Here is a 17,430-nt window from a genome sequence, read left to right as displayed (position 1 = left end):
TGTTTTAAAACAACTTATTACTAATTTGTCCTGAGCTTTTCCTGCCCTCTTATATATAACCCTAGGCTTAATGGGTAGAACCGGACCCAACACCAGGTCGTTCTTAATTACATGCCAAGGTCTTTCCAAAATCTTTTTTATTTCCCCATGGTCCCTGCTATACCCAATCACAAACTGAACATGTCTTGTGGGAGGACGAGGGCTAATTACATGTACAAGGTGGTTCTAGGTGACGTCACATCTTCTCACTCACATAATAGGACAGGCAACTTCCAAATGATATTTTCCCCATTCTATGAACACCAAACATGAACACATAATGTTAATCACGTCAACCAATATGTAATTCTGTGGATTCCTCAGGGCATGACCTCCCCCCTAGATGAGCGGAGACCCTCAGGACATGACCTCACCCCCCTAACACCTCTAGATGAGCGGAGACCCTCAGGGCATGACCTCCCCCCTAGTAACACCTCTAGATGAGTGGAGACCCTCAGGACATCACCTCACCCCCCTAACACCTCTAGATGAGCGGAGACCCTCAGGGCATGACCTCCCCACTAGTAACACCTCTAGATGAGCGGAGACCCCCAGGTCATCACCTCCCCCCTAGTAACACCTCTAGATGAGCGGAGACCCTCAGGACATCACCTCACCCCTCCTAACTCCTCTAGATGAGCGTGACCCTCAGGGCATGACCTCCCCACTAGTAACGCCTCTAGATGAGCGGAGACCCTCAGGACATCACCTCACCCCCCTAACACCTCTAGATGAGCGGAGACCCTCAGGGCATGACCTCCCCCCTAGTAACACCTCTAGATGAGTGGAGACCCTCAGGACATCACCTCACCCCCCTAACACCTCTAGATGAGCGGAGACCCTCAGGACATGACCTCCCCACTAGTAACACCTCTAGATGAGCGGAGACCCCCAGGTCATCACCTCCCCCCTAGTAACACCTCTAGATGAGCGGAGACCCTCAGGACATCACCTCACCCCCCCTAACTCCTCTAGATGAGCGTGACCCTCAGGGCATGACCTCCCCACTAGTAACGCCTCTAGATGAGCGGAGACCCTCAGGACATCACCTCACCCCCCTAACACCTCTAGATGAGCGTGACCCTGAACCTCTATCTTGTATCTATAACAGAGTCGTGTACAACAAGACATCCAGAATCGCTTCCAACGCCCCGGGAGTCGACGTCCAGGTTCCTGGATTTGGAAAGACGTTTTCTGTAGAATATCTGGATAGCCGCAAGTTAGCCGGTACGAGGCGACACTCCCGTGTCCAGTGCGAAATCCAGAAATGTTCCAGGAAGGTTTGCACTGGCGGGGTAGATGTAGCTGAGCCGTATAACATAGAACAGTGCATAGCAGTCATTCATCTGTCTAGATCTCATGACTCTCCTCCACTCACAGGCTACTTTCATACTCTGGTCCAAAACCTGGTGAACAACGGCTACGTGAGGGACGAGACCGTGCGCGCCGCTCCCTACGACTGGAGAATCGCACCCAGTAAGTAGAAACATTCTAACAAAAAGTCCAGATAAATCTATGAAACGAAGAAAATCCAACTGTTCCAGCCGAGGACCATACAAATGTCTGACTGAATTCTGAGGGTACGTTCACACGGAAACGGCCGAAAAATTGGGAGCAAAAACGCCACCAAAACGACTGCCCATTCATGTCAATGGGAATAACGGCACTCTGTTCCGACGGGCCGTTTTTTTTAAAAAAAGGGCACGTAAATAAACAGCCGCGAAAAAGAAGTGCAGGTCACATCTCGGGACGTTTTTGGAGCCATTTTTCATTGACTCTATTGAAAACAGCTTCAAAAAACGGATGTAAGAAAACGTCTGAAAATCAGGAGCTGTTTTCCCTTGAACCAGCTCCGTATTTTCAGACGTTTTTGAGTTTGTGTGTGAACATGGCCTAAAGGTTAAGTAAAATCTCACACAAGAGAAGCCCCAATGCTAGAAGTTACACCGTACAAGGGGGCGAGAGGGTCCAAGGCAGAGAACAAACCGACCGGGTCATAAATCGCTAGTATCTGGGACAAAATAAAACTTTCCAATATATCTTAAGTGTCACCTTCCAGCAGCCTGTACCCCTCTCCTGCCTGCAGCCTCTCTGTAATATATGTTATTAGAGGACAGTGTCACCTCCTCACCTTCCAGCAGCCTGTACCCCCTCTCCTGCCTGCAGCCTCTGTAATATATGATATTAGAGGACAGTGTCCCCTCCTCACCTTCCAGCAGCCTGTACCCCCTCTCCTGCCTGCAGCCTCTGTAATATATGTTATTAGAGGACAGTGTCACCTCCTCACCTTCCAGCAGCCTGTACCCCCTCTCCTGCCTGCAGCCTCTGTAATATATGTTATTAGAGGACAGTCTCACCTCCTCACCTTCCAGCAGCCTGTACCCCCTCTCCTGCCTGCAGCCTCTGTAATGTGTGTTATTAGAGGACAGTGTCACCTCCTCACCTTCCAGCAGCCTGTACCCCTCTCCTGCCTGCAGCCTCTGTAATATATGTTATTAGAGGACAGTGTCACCTCCTCACCTTCCAGCAGCCTGTACCCCCTCTCCTGCCTGCAGCCTCTGTAATATATGTTATTAGAGGACAGTGTCATCTCCTATCCTTCCAGCAGCCTGTACCCCCTCTCCTGCCTGCAGCCTCTGTAATATATGTTATTAGAGGACAGTGTCACCTCCTCACCTTCCAGCAGCCTGTACCCCCTCTCCTGCCTGCAGCCTCTGTAATATATGTTATTAGAGGACAGTGTCACCTCCTCACCTTCCAGCAGCCTGTACCCCCTCTCCTGCCTGCAGCCTCTGTAATATATGTTATTAGAGGACAGTGTCATCTCCTCACCTTCCAGCAGCCTGTACCCCCTCTCCTGCCTGCAGCCTCTCTGTAATATATGTTATTAGAGGACAGTGTCACCTCCTCACCTTCCAGCAGCCTGTACCCCTCTCCTGCCTGCAGCCTCTCTGTAATATATGTTATTAGAGGACAGTGTCACCCCCTCACCTTCCAGCAGCCTGTACCCCCTCTCCTGCCTGCAGCCTCTGTAATATATGTTATTAGAGGACAGTGTCACCTCCTCACCTTCCAGCAGCCTGTACCCCCTCTCCTGCCTGCAGCCTCTGTAATATATGTTATTAGAGGACAGTGTCCCCTCCTCACCTTCCAGCAGCCTGTACCCCCTCTCCTGCCTGCAGCCTCTGTAATATATGTTATTAGAGGACAGTGTCACCTCCTCACCTTCCAGCAGCCTGTACCCCTCTCCTGCCTGCAGCCTCTGTAATATATGTTATTAGAGGACAGTGTCACCTCCTCATCTTCAAGCAGCCTGTACCCCCTCTCCTGCCTGCAGCCTCTGTAATATATGTTATTAGAGGACAGTGTCACCTCCTCACCTTCCAGCAGCCTGTACCCCCCCCTCCTGCCTGCAGCCTCTCTGTAATATATGTTATTAGAGGACAGTGTCACCCCCTCACCTTCCAGCAGCCTGTACCCCCTCTCCTGCCTGCAGCCTCTGTAATATATGTTATTAGAGGACAGTGTCACCTCCTCACCTTCCAGCAGCCTGTACCCCCTCTCCTGCCTGCAGCCTCTCTGTAATATATGTTATTAGAGGACAGTGTCACCTCCTCACCTTCCAGCAGCCTGTACCCCCTCTCCTGCCTGCAGCCTCTGTAATGTGTGTTATTAGAGGACAGTGTCACCTCCTCACCTTCCAGCAGCCTGTACCCCCTCTCCTGCCTGCAGCCTCTGTAATATATGTTATTAGAGGACAGTGTCACCTCCTCACCTTCCAGCAGCCTGTACCCCCTCTCCTGCCTGCAGCCTCTGTAATATATGTTATTAGAGGACAGTGTCACCTCCTCACCTTCCAGCAGCCTGTACCCCTCTCCTGCCTGCAGCCTCTGTAATATATGTTATTAGAGGACAGTGTCACCTCCTCACCTTCCAGCAGCCTGTACCCCTCTCCTGCCTGCAGCCTCTCTGTAATATATGTTATTAGAGGACAGTGTCACCTCCTCACCTTCCAGCAGCCGGTACCCCTCTCCTGCCTGCAGCCTCTGTAATATATGTTATTAGAGGACAGTGTCACCTCCTCACCTTCCAGCAGCCTGTACCCCCTCTCCTGCCTGCAGCCTCTGTAATATATGTTATTAGAGGACAGTGTCACCTCCTCACCTTCCAGCAGCCTGTACCCCTCTCCTGCCTGCAGCCTCTCTGTAATATATGTTATTAGAGGACAGTGTCACCCCCTCACCTTCCAGCAGCCTGTACCCCTCTCCTGCCTGCAGCCTCTGTAATATATGTTATTAGAGGACAGTGTCACCTCCTCACCTTCCAGCAGTCTGTACCCCCTCTCCTGCCTGCAGCCTCTGTAATATATGTTATTAGAGGACAGTGTCACCTCCTCACCTTCCAGCAGCCTGTACCCCCTCTCCTGCCTGCAGCCTCTGTAATATATGTTATTAGAGGACAGTGTCACCTCCTCACCTTCCAGCAGCCTGTACCCCCTCTCCTGCCTGCAGCCTCTGTAATACATGTTATTAGAGGACAGTGTCACCTCCTCACCTTCCAGCAGCCTGTACCCCTCTCCTGCCTGCAGCCTCTCTGTAATATATGTTATTAGAGGACAGTGTCACCTCCTCACCTTCCAGCAGCCTGTACCCCTCTCCTGCCTGCAGCCTCTGTAATATATGTTATTAGAGGACAGTGTCACCTCCTCACCCTCCAGCAGCCTGTACCCCCTCTCCTGCCTGCAGCCTCTCTGTAATATATGTTATTAGAGGACAGTGTCACCTCCTCACCTTCCAGCAGCCTGTACCCCCTCTCCTGCCTGCAGCCTCTGTAATATATGTTATTAGAGGACAGTGTCACCCCCTCACCTTCCAGCAGCCTGTACTCCCTCTCCTGCCTGCAGCCTCTGTAATATATGTTATTAGAGGACAGTGTCACCTCCTCACCTTCCAGCAGCCTGTACCCCCTCTCCTGCCTGCAGCCTCTGTAATATATGTTATTAGAGGACAGTGTCACCTCCTCACCTTCCAGCAGCCTGTACCCCCTCTCCTGCCTGCAGCCTCTGTAATATATGTTATTAGAGGACAGTGTCACCTCCTCACCTTCCAGCAGCCTGTACCCCCTCTCCTGCCTGCAGCCTCTGTAATATATGTTATTAGAGGACAGTGTCACCCCCTCACCTTCCAGCAGCCTGTACCCCCTCTCCTGCCTGCAGCCTCTCTGTAATATATGTTATTAGAGGGCAGTGTCACCCCCTCACCCTCCAGCAGCCTGTACCCCCCTCCTGCCTGCAGCCTCTGTAATATATGTTATTAGAGGACAGTGTCACCCCCTCACCTTCCAGCAGCCTGTACCCCCTCTCCTGCCTGCAGCCTCTGTAATATATGTTATTAGAGGACAGTGTCACCTCCTCACCTTCCAGCAGCCTGTACCCCCTCTCCTGCCTGCAGCCTCTGTAATATATGTTATTAGAGGACAGTGTCACCCCCTCACCTTCCAGCAGCCGGTACCCCCTCTCCTGCCTGCAGCCTCTGTAATATATGTTATTAGAGGACAGTGTCCCCTCCTCACCTTCCAGCAGCCTGTACCCCTCTCCTGCCTGCAGCCTCTCTGTAATATATGTTATTAGAGGACAGTGTCACCTCCTCACCTTCCAGCAGTCTGTACCCCTCTCCTGCCTGCAGCCTCTGTAATATATGTTATTAGAGGACAGTGTCACCTCCTCACCTTCCAGCAGTCTGTACCTCTCTCCTGCCTGCAGCCTCTGTAATATATGTTATTAGAGGACAGTGTCACCTCCTCACCTTCCAGCAGCCTGTACCCCTCTCCTGCCTGCAGCCTCTCTGTAATATATGTTATTAGAGGACAGTGTCACCTCCTCACCTTCCAGCAGCCTGTACCCCCTCTCCTGCCTGCAGCCTCTCTGTAATATATGTTATTAGAGGACAGTGTCACCTCCTCACCTTCCAGCAGTCTGTACCCCTCTCCTACCTGCAGCCTCTGTAATATATGTTATTAGAGGACAGTGTCACCTCCTCACCTTCCAGCAGCCTGTACCCCCTCTCCTGCCTGCAGCCTCTGTAATATATGTTATTAGAGGACAGTGTCACCTCCTCACCTCCCAGCAGCCTGTACCCCTCTCCTGCCTGCAGCCTCTGTAATATATGTTATTAGAGGACAGTGTCACCTCCTCACCTTCCAGCAGCCTGTACCCCTCTCCTGCCTGCAGCCTCTGTAATATATGTTATTAGAGGACAGTGTCACCTCCTCACCTTCCAGCAGCCTGTACCCCCTCTCCTGCCTGCAGCCTCTGTAATATATGTTATTAGAGGACAGTGTCACCCCCTCACCTTCCAGCAGCCTGTACCCCCTCTCCTGCCTGCAGCCTCTGTAATATATGTTATTAGAGGACAGTGTCACCTCCTCACCTTCCAGCAGTCTGTACCCCTCTCCTGCCTGCAGCCTCTGTAATATATGTTATTAGAGGACAGTGTCACCTCCTCACCTTCCAGCAGCCTGTACCCCCTCTCCTGCCTGCAGCCTCTGTAATATATGTTATTAGAGGACAGTGTCTCCTCCTCACCTTCCAGCAGCCTGTACCCCCTCTCCTGCCTGCAGCCCCTCTGTAATATATGTTATTAGAGGACAGTGTCACCTCCTCACCTTCCAGCAGCCTGTACCCCTCTCCTGCCTGCAGCCTCTGTAATATATGTTATTAGAGGACAGTGTCACCTCCTCACCTTCCAGCAGCCTGTACCCCTCTCCTGCCTGCAGCCTCTGTAATATGTTATTAGAGGACAGTGTCACCTCCTCACCTTCCAGCAGCCTGTACCCCCTCTCCTGCCTGCAGCCTCTCTGTAATATATGTTATTAGAGGACAGTGTCACCCCCTCACCTTCCAGCAGCCTGTACCCCCTCTCCTGCCTGCAGCCTCTGTAATATATGTTATTAGAGGACAGTGTCACCTCCTCACCTTCCAGCAGCCTGTACCCCTCTCCTGTCTGCAGCCTCTGTAATATATGTTATTAGAGGACAGTGTCACCTCCTCACCTTCCAGCAGCCTGTACCCCCTCTCCTGCCTGCAGCCTCTCTGTAATATATGTTATTAGAGGACAGTGTCACCCCCTCACCTTCCAGCAGCCTGTACCCCCTCTCCTGCCTGCAGCCTCTGTAATATATGTTATTAGAGGACAGTGTCACCTCCTCACCTTCCAGCAGCCTGTACCCCTCTCCTGCCTGCAGCCCCTGTAATATATGTTATTAGAGGACAGTGTCACCTCCTCTCCTTCCAGCAGCCTGTACCCCTCTCCTGCCTGCAGCCTCTGTAATATATGTTATTAGAGGACAGTGTCACCTCCTCACCTTCCAGCAGCCTGTACCCCTCTCCTGCCTGCAGCCCCTGTAATATATGTTATTAGAGGACAGTGTCACCTCCTCTCCTTCCAGCAGCCTGTACCCCTCTCCTGCCTGCAGCCTCTCTGTAATATATGTTATTAGAGGGCAGTGTCACCCCCTCACCCTCCAGCAGCCTGTACCCCCCTCCTGCCTGCAGCCTCTGTAATATATGTTATTAGAGGACAGTGTCACCCCCTCACCTTCCAGCAGCCTGTACCCCCTCTCCTGCCTGCAGCCTCTGTAATATATGTTATTAGAGGACAGTGTCACCCCCTCACCTTCCAGCAGCCGGTACCCCCTCTCCTGCCTGCAGCCTCTGTAATATATGTTATTAGAGGACAGTGTCCCCTCCTCACCTTCCAGCAGCCTGTACCCCTCTCCTGCCTGCAGCCTCTCTGTAATATATGTTATTAGAGGACAGTGTCACCTCCTCACCTTCCAGCAGTCTGTACCCCTCTCCTGCCTGCAGCCTCTGTAATATATGTTATTAGAGGACAGTGTCACCTCCTCACCTTCCAGCAGTCTGTACCTCTCTCCTGCCTGCAGCCTCTGTAATATATGTTATTAGAGGACAGTGTCACCTCCTCACCTTCCAGCAGCCTGTACCCCCTCTCCTGCCTGCAGCCTCTGTAATATATGTTATTAGAGGACAGTGTCACCTCCTCACCTTCCAGCAGCCTGTACCCCTCTCCTGCCTGCAGCCTCTCTGTAATATATGTTATTAGAGGACAGTGTCACCTCCTCACCTTCCAGCAGCCTGTACCCCCTCTCCTGCCTGCAGCCTCTCTGTAATATATGTTATTAGAGGACAGTGTCACCTCCTCACCTTCCAGCAGTCTGTACCCCTCTCCTACCTGCAGCCTCTGTAATATATGTTATTAGAGGACAGTGTCACCTCCTCACCTTCCAGCAGCCTGTACCCCCTCTCCTGCCTGCAGCCTCTGTAATATATGTTATTAGAGGACAGTGTCACCTCCTCACCTCCCAGCAGCCTGTACCCCTCTCCTGCCTGCAGCCTCTGTAATATATGTTATTAGAGGACAGTGTCACCTCCTCACCTTCCAGCAGCCTGTACCCCCTCTCCTGCCTGCAGCCTCTGTAATATATGTTATTAGAGGACAGTGTCACCCCCTCACCTTCCAGCAGCCTGTACCCCCTCTCCTGCCTGCAGCCTCTGTAATATATGTTATTAGAGGACAGTGTCACCCCCTCACCTTCCAGCAGCCTGTACCCCTCTCCTGCCTGCAGCCTCTCTGTAATATATGTTATTAGAGGACAGTGTCACCTCCTCACCTTCCAGCAGTCTGTACCCCTCTCCTACCTGCAGCCTCTGTAATATATGTTATTAGAGGACAGTGTCACCTCCTCACCTTCCAGCAGCCTGTACCCCCTCTCCTGCCTGCAGCCTCTGTAATATATGTTATTAGAGGACAGTGTCACCTCCTCACCTCCCAGCAGCCTGTACCCCCTCTCCTGCCTGCAGCCTCTGTAATATATGTTATTAGAGGACAGTGTCCCCTCCTCACCTTCCAGCAGCCTGTACCCCTCTCCTGCCTGCAGCCTCTGTAATATATGTTATTAGAGGACAGTGTCACCTCCTCACCTTCCAGCAGCCTGTACCCCCTCTCCTGCCTGCAGCCTCTGTAATATATGTTATTAGAGGACAGTGTCACCTCCTCACCTTCCAGCAGTCTGTACCCCTCTCCTGCCTGCAGCCTCTGTAATATATGTTATTAGAGGACAGTGTCACACCCTCACCTTCCAGCAGCCTGTACCCCCTCTCCTGCCTGCAGCCTCTGTAATATATGTTATTAGAGGACAGTGTCACCTCCTCACCTTCCAGCAGCCTGTACCCCTCTCCTGCCTGCAGCCTCTCTGTAATATATGTTATTAGAGGACAGTGTCACCTCCTCACCTTCCAGCAGCCTGTACCCCCTCTCCTGCCTGCAGCCTCTCTGTAATATATGTTATTAGAGGACAGTGTCACCCCCTCACCTTCCAGCAGCCTGTACCCCCTCTCCTGCCTGCAGCCTCTGTAATATATGTTATTAGAGGACAGTATCACCTCCTCACCTTCCAGCAGCCTGTACCCCTCTCCTGCCTGCAGCCTCTGTAATATATGTTATTAGAGGACAGTGTCACCTCCTCACCTTCCAGCAGCCTGTACCCCCTCTCCTGCCTGCAGCCTCTGTAATATATGTTATTAGAGGACAGTGTCACCTCCTCACCTTCCAGCAGCCTGTACCCCCTCTCCTGCCTGCAGCCTCTGTAATATATGTTATTAGAGGACAGTGTCACCCCCTCACCTTCCAGCAGCCTGTACCCCCTCTCCTGCCTGCAGCCTCTGTAATATATGTTATTAGAGGACAGTGTCACCTCCTCACCTTCCAGCAGTCTGTACCCCTCTCCTGCCTGCAGCCTCTGTAATATATGTTATTAGAGGACAGTGTCACCCCCTCACCTTCCAGCAGCCTGTACCCCTCTCCTGCCTGCAGCCTCTCTGTAATATATGTTATTAGAGGACAGTGTCACCTCCTCACCTTCCAGCAGCCTGTACCCCTCTCCTGCCTGCAGCCTCTGTAATATATGTTATTAGAGGACAGTGTCACCTCCTCACCTTCCAGCAGCCTGTACCCCCTCTCCTGCCTGCAGCCTCTGTAATATATGTTATTAGAGGACAGTGTCACCCCCTCACCTTCCAGCAGCCTGTACCCCCTCTCCTGCCTGCAGCCTCTGTAATATATGTTATTAGAGGACAGTGTCACCTCCTCACCTTCCAGCAGTCTGTACCCCTCTCCTGCCTGCAGCCTCTGTAATATATGTTATTAGAGGACAGTGTCACCTCCTCACCTTCCAGCAGCCTGTACCCCCTCTCCTGCCTGCAGCCTCTGTAATATATGTTATTAGAGGACAGTGTCTCCTCCTCACCTTCCAGCAGCCTGTACCCCCTCTCCTGCCTGCAGCCCCTCTGTAATATATGTTATTAGAGGACAGTGTCACCTCCTCACCTTCCAGCAGCCTGTACCCCTCTCCTGCCTGCAGCCTCTGTAATATATGTTATTAGAGGACAGTGTCACCTCCTCACCTTCCAGCAGCCTGTACCCCTCTCCTGCCTGCAGCCTCTGTAATATGTTATTAGAGGACAGTGTCACCTCCTCACCTTCCAGCAGCCTGTACCCCCTCTCCTGCCTGCAGCCTCTGTAATATATGTTATTAGAGGACAGTGTCACCTCCTCACCTTCCAGCAGCCTGTACCCCTCTCCTGCCTGCAGCCTCTGTAATATATGTTATTAGAGGACAGTGTCACCTCCTCACCTTCCAGCAGCCTGTACCCCCTCTCCTGCCTGCAGCCTCTGTAATATATGTTATTAGAGGACAGTGTCACCTCCTCACCTTCCAGCAGCCTGTACCCCCTCTCCTGCCTGCAGCCTCTGTAATATATGTTATTAGAGGACAGTGTCACCCCCTCACCTTCCAGCAGCCTGTACCCCCTCTCCTGCCTGCAGCCTCTGTAATATATGTTATTAGAGGACAGTGTCACCTCCTCACCTTCCAGCAGCCTGTACCCCTCTCCTGTCTGCAGCCTCTGTAATATATGTTATTAGAGGACAGTGTCACCTCCTCACCTTCCAGCAGCCTGTACCCCCTCTCCTGCCTGCAGCCTCTGTAATATATGTTATTAGAGGACAGTGTCCCCTCCTCACCTTCCAGCAGCCTGTACCCCCTCTCCTGCCTGCAGCCTCTGTAATATATGTTATTAGAGGACAGTGTCACCTCCTCACCTTCCAGCAGCCTGTACCCCCTCTCCTGCCTGCAGCCTCTGTAATATATGTTATTAGAAGACAGTGTCACCTCCTCACCTTCCAGCAGTCTGTACCCCTCTCCTGCCTGCAGCCTCTCTGTAATATATGTTATTAGAGGACAGTGTCACCTCCTCACCTTCCAGCAGCCTGTACCCCCTCTCCTGCCTGCAGCCTCTGTAATATATGTTATTAGAGGACAGTGTCACCTCCTCACCTTCCAGCAGCCTGTACCCCCTCTCCTGCCTGCAGCCTCTGTAATATATGTTATTAGAGGACAGTGTCACCCCCTCACCTTTCAGCAGCCTGTACCCCCTCTCCTGCCTGCAGCCTCTGTAATATATGTTATTAGAGGACAGTGTCACCCCCTCACCTTCCAGCAGCCTGTACCCCTCTCCTGCCTGCAGCCTCTGTAATATATGTTATTAGAGGACAGTGTCACCTCCTCACCTTCCAGCAGCCTGTACCCCCTCTCCTGCCTGCAGCCTCTGTAATATATGTTATTAGAGGACAGTGTCACCTCCTCACCTTCCAGCAGCCTGTACCCCTCTCCTGCCTGCAGCCTCTCTGTAATATATGTTATTAGAGGACAGTGTCACCTCCTCACCTTCCAGCAGCCTGTACCCCTCTCCTGCCTGCAGCCTCTCTGTAATATGTTATTAGAGGACAGTGTCACCTCCTCACCTTCCAGCAGCCTGTACCCCCTCTCCTGTCTGCAGCCTCTGTAATATATGTTATTAGAGGACAGTGTCACCCCCTCACCTTCCAGCAGCCTGTACCCCTCTCCTGCCTGCAGCCTCTCTGTAATATATGTTATTAGAGGACAGTGTCACCTCCTCACCTTCCAGCAGCCTGTACCCCCTCTCCTGCCTGCAGCCTCTGTAATATATGTTATTAGAGGACAGTGTCACCTCCTCACCTTCCAGCAGCCTGTACCCCTCTCCTGCCTGCAGCCTCTGTAATATATGTTATTAGAGGACAGTGTCACCTCCTCACCTTCCAGCAGCCTGTACCCCCTCTCCTGCCTGCAGCATCTGTAATATATGTTATTAGAGGACAGTGTCACCTCCTCACCTTCCAGCAGTCTGTACCCCCTCTCCTGCCTGCAGCCTCTGTAATATATGTTATTAGAGGACAGTGTCACCTCCTCACCTTCCAGCAGTCTGTACCCCCTCTCCTGCCTGCAGCCTCTGTAATATATGTTATTAGAGGATAGTGTCACCCCCTCACCTTCCAGCAGCCTGTACCCCCTCTCCTGCCTGCAGCCTCTCTGTAATATATGTTATTAGAGGACAGTGTCACCTCCTCACCTTCCAGCAGCCTGTACCCCCTCTCCTGCCTGCAGCCTCTGTAATATATGTTATTAGAGGACAGTGTCACCCCCTCACCTTCCAGCAGCCTGTACTCCCTCTCCTGCCTGCAGCCTCTGTAATATATGTTATTAGAGGACAGTGTCCCCTCCTCACCTTCCAGCAGCCTGTACCCCTCTCCTGCCTGCAGCCTCTGTAATATATGTTATTAGAAGACAGTGTCACCCCCTCACCTTCCACCAGCCTGTACCCCCTCTCCTGCCTGCAGCCTCTGTAATATATGTTATTAGAGGACAGTGTCACCTCCTCACCTTCCAGCAGCCTGTACCCCTCTCCTGCCTGCAGCCTCTGTAATATATGATATTAGAGGACAGTGTCACCTCCTCACCTTCCAGCAGTCTGTACCCCCTCTCCTGCCTGCAGCCTCTCTGTAATATATGTTATTAGAGGACAGTGTCACCCCCTCACCTTCCAGCAGCCTGTACCCCCTCTCCTGCCTGCAGCCTCTCTGTAATATATGTTATTAGAGGACAGTGTCACCTCCTCACCTTCCAGCAGCCTGTACTCCCTCTCCTGCCTGCAGCCTCTGTAATATATGTTATTAGAGGACAGTGTCACCTCCTCACCTTCCAGCAGTCTGTACCCCCTCTCCTGCCTGCAGCCTCTGTAATATATGTTATTAGAGGACAGTGTCACCCCCTCACCTTCCAGCAGCCTGTACCCCCTCTCCTGCCTGCAGCCTCTGTAATATATGTTATTAGAGGACAGTGTCACCCCCTCACCTTCCAGCAGCCTGTACCCCCTCTCCTGCCTGCAGCCTCTGTAATATATGTTATTAGAGGACAGTGTCCCCTCCTCACCTTCCAGCAGCCTGTACCCCCTCTCCTGCCTGCAGCCTCTGTAATATATGTTATTAGAGGACAGTGTCCCCTCCTCACCTTCCAGCAGCCTGTACCCCCTCTCCTGCCTGCAGCCTCTGTAATATATGTTATTAGAGGACAGTGTCACCTCCTCACCTTCCAGCAGCCTGTACCCCCTCTCCTGCCTGCAGCCTCTGTAATATATGTTATTAGAGGACAGTGTCACCTCCTCACCTTCCAGCAGCCTGTACCCCCTCTCCTGCCTGCAGCCTCTGTAATATATGTTATTAGAGGACAGTGTCACCTCCTCACCTTCCAGCAGCCTGTACCCCCTCTCCTGCCTGCAGCCTCTGTAATATATGTTATTAGAGGACAGTGTCACCCCCTCACCTTCCAGCAGCCTGTACCCCCTCTCCTGCCTGCAGCCTCTGTAATATATGTTATTAGAGGACAGTGTCCCCTCCTCACCTTCCAGCAGCCTGTACCCCCTCTCCTGCCTGCAGCCTCTGTAATATATGTTATTAGAGGACAGTGTCACCCCCTCACCTTCCAGCAGCCTGTACCCCCTCTCCTGCCTGCAGCCTCTGTAATATATGTTATTAGAGGACAGTGTCACCTCCTCACCTTCCAGCAGCCTGTACCCCCTCTCCTGCCTGCAGCCTCTGTAATATATGTTATTAGAGGACAGTGTCACCCCCTCACCTTCCAGCAGCCTGTACCCCCTCTCCTGCCTGCAGCCTCTGTAATATATGTTATTAGAGGACAGTGTCACCTCCTCCCCTTCCAGCAGCCTGTACCCCCTCTCCTGCCTGCAGCCTCTCTGTAATATATGTTATTAGAGGACAGTGTCACCCCCTCACCTTCCAGCAGCCTGTACCCCCTCTCCTGCCTGCAGCCTCTCTGTAATATATGTTATTAGAGGACAGTGTCACCCCCTCACCTTCCAGCAGCCTGTACCCCCTCTCCTGCCTGCAGCCTCTGTAATATATGTTATTAGAGGACAGTGTCACCCCCTCACCTTCCAGCAGCCTGTACCCCCTCTCCTGCCTGCAGCCTCTCTGTAATATATGTTATTAGAGGACAGTGTCACCTCCTCACCTTCCAGCAGCCTGTACCCCCTCTCCTGCCTGCAGCCTCTGTAATATGTTATTAGAGGACAGTGTCACCTCCTCACCTTCCAGCAGCCTGTACCCCCTCTCCTGCCTGCAGCCTCTCTGTAATATATGTTATTAGAGGACAGTGTCCCCTCCTCACCTTCCAGCAGCCTGTACCCCCTCTCCTGCCTGCAGCCTCTGTAATATATGTTATTAGAGGACAGTGTCCCCTCCTCACCTTCCAGCAGCCTGTACCCCCTCTCCTGCCTGCAGCCTCTGTAATATAGGTTATTAGAGGACAGTGTCACCTCCTCACCTTCCAGCAGCCTGTACCCCTCTCCTGCCTGCAGCCTCTGTAATATGTTATTAGAGGACAGTGTCACCTCCTCACCTTCCAGCAGCCTGTACCCTCTCCTGCCTGCAGCCTCTGTAATATATGTTATTAGAGGACAGTGTCCCCTCCTCACCTTCCAGCAGCCTGTACCCCCTCTCCTGCCTGCAGCCTCTCTGTAATATATGTTATTAGAGGACAGTGTCACCTCCTCACCTTCCAGCAGCCTGTACCCCTCTCCTGCCTGCAGCCTCTGTAATATATGTTATTAGAGGACAGTGTCACCCCCTCACCTTCCAGCAGCCTGTACCCCCTCTCCTGCCTGCAGCCTCTGTAATATATGTTATTAGAGGACAGTGTCACCTCCTCACCTTCCAGCAGCCTGTACCCCTCTCCTGCCTGCAGCCTCTGTAATATATGTTATTAGAGGACAGTGTCACCCCCTCACCTTCCAGCAGCCTGTACCCCCTCTCCTGCCTGCAGCCTCTGTAATATATGTTATTAGAGGACAGTGTCCCCTCCTCACCTTCCAGCAGCCTGTACCCCTCTCCTGCCTGCAGCCTCTGTAATATATGTTATTAGAGGACAGTGTCACCTCCTCACCTTCCAGCAGCCTGTACCCCTCTCCTGCCTGCAGCCTCTGTAATATGTTATTAGAGGACAGTGTCACCCCCTCACCTTCCAGCAGCCTGTACCCCCTCTCCTGCCTGCAGCCTCTGTAATATATGTTATTAGAGGACAGTGTCCCCTCCTCACCTTCCAGCAGCCTGTACCCCCTCTCCTGCCTGCAGCCTCTGTAATATATGTTATTAGAGGACAGTGTCACCTCCTCACCTTCCAGCAGTCTGTACCCCCTCTCCTGCCTGCAGCCTCTGTAATATATGTTATTAGAGGACAGTGTCCCCTCCTCACCTTCCAGCAGCCTGTACCCCTCTCCTGCCTGCAGCCTCTCTGTAATATATGTTATTAGAGGACAGTGTCACCTCCTCACCTTCCAGCAGCCTGTACCCCCTCTCCTGCCTGCAGCCTCTGTAATATATGTTATTAGAGGACAGTGTCACCTCCTCACCTTCCAGCAGCCTGTACCCCCTCTCCTGCCTGCAGCCTCTGTAATATATGTTATTAGAGGACAGTGTCACCTCCTCACCTTCCAGCAGCCTGTACCCCCTCTCCTGCCTGCAGCCTCTGTAATATATGTTATTAGAGGACAGTGTCACCTCCTCACCTTCCAGCAGCCTGTACCCCCTCTCCTGCCTGCAGCCTCTCTGTAATATATGTTATTAGAGGACAGTGTCACCTCCTCACCTTCCAGCAGTCTGTACCCCTCTCCTGCCTGCAGCCTCTGTAATATATGTTATTAGAGGACAGTGTCACCTCCTCACCTTCCAGCAGCCTGTACCCCCTCTCCTGCCTGCAGCCTCTGTAATATATGTTATTAGAGGACAGTGTCACCTCCTCACCTTCCAGCAGCCTGTACCCCCTCTCCTGCCTGCAGCCTCTCTGTAATATATGTTATTAGAGGACAGTGTCACCTCCTCACCTTCCAGCAGTCTGTACCCCTCTCCTGCCTGCAGCCTCTGTAATATATGTTATTAGAGGACAGTGTCCCCTCCTCACCTTCCAGCAGCCTGTACCCCTCTCCTGCCTGCAGCCTCTGTAATATATGTTATTAGAGGACAGTGTCACCTCCTCACCTTCCAGCAGCCTGTACCCCCTCTACTGCCTGCAGCCTCTGTAATATATGTTATTAGAGGACAGTGTCACCCCCTCACCTTCCAGCAGCCTGTACCCCCTCTCCTGCCTGCAGCCTCTGTAATATATGTTATTAGAGGACAGTGTCACCTCCTCACCTTCCAGCAGCCTGTACCCCCTCTCCTGCCTGCAGCCTCTCTGTAATATATGTTATTAGAGGACAGTGTCACCCCCTCACCTTCCAGCAGCCTGTACCCCCTCTCCTGCCTGCAGCCTCTGTAATATATGTTATTAGAGGACAGTGTCACCTCCTCACCTTCCAGCAGCCTGTACACCCTCTCCTGCCTGCAGCCTCTCTGTAATATATGTTATTAGAGGACAGTGTCACCCCCTCACCTTCCAGCAGCCTGTACCCCCTCTCCTGCCTGCAGCCTCTCTGTTACATAGTTACATAGTTACATAGTTAGTACGGCTGAAAAAAGACACATGTCCATCAAGTTCAACCAAGGGAAGGGAAAAGGGAAGGAAAAATTTCTACACATAGGAGCTAATATTTTTTTGTTCTAGGAAATTATCTAACCCTTTTTTAAAGCCATCTACTGTCCCTGCTGTGACCAGCTCCTGCGGTAGACTATTCCATAGATTCACCGTTCTTACTGTAAAGAAGCCTTGTCGCCTCTGCAGCTTGAACCTTTTTTTCTCCAGACGGAGGGAGTGCCCCCTTGTTTTTTGAGCGGGTTTTACAAGGAACAGGATATCACCATATTTTTTGTATGTGCCATTAATATATTTATATAAGTTAATCATGTCCCCCCTTAGTCGTCTTTTTTCAAGGCTAAATAGGTTTAATTCTTTCAATCTTTCCTCATAACTTAAATTCTCCATGCCCCTTATTAGCTTCGTTGCTCT

General features: G+C 51.9%; 1 protein-coding gene across 2 annotated transcripts in view; it reads left to right on the top strand.

Moving 5' to 3' along the window:
• LCAT (lecithin-cholesterol acyltransferase) overlaps nucleotides 1-17,430 on the top strand; it is a 52,084-nt gene that overhangs the window by 15,363 nt on the left and 19,291 nt on the right. For both annotated transcript variants that reach the window (XM_075848044.1, XM_075848043.1), the window contains exons 3-4: nucleotides 1,151-1,266; nucleotides 1,420-1,515. In XM_075848044.1, the coding sequence (XP_075704159.1) occupies nucleotides 1,151-1,266; nucleotides 1,420-1,515 (212 nt within the window). The remainder of the gene's footprint in view (nucleotides 1-1,150; nucleotides 1,267-1,419; nucleotides 1,516-17,430) is intronic.

Source organism: Rhinoderma darwinii, unplaced genomic scaffold (genome assembly GCF_050947455.1).
Source record: "Rhinoderma darwinii isolate aRhiDar2 unplaced genomic scaffold, aRhiDar2.hap1 Scaffold_1584, whole genome shotgun sequence".
Taxonomy (NCBI): Eukaryota; Metazoa; Chordata; class Amphibia; order Anura; family Rhinodermatidae; genus Rhinoderma; species Rhinoderma darwinii.
This window is presented reverse-complemented; position numbering and strand designations above follow the sequence as displayed.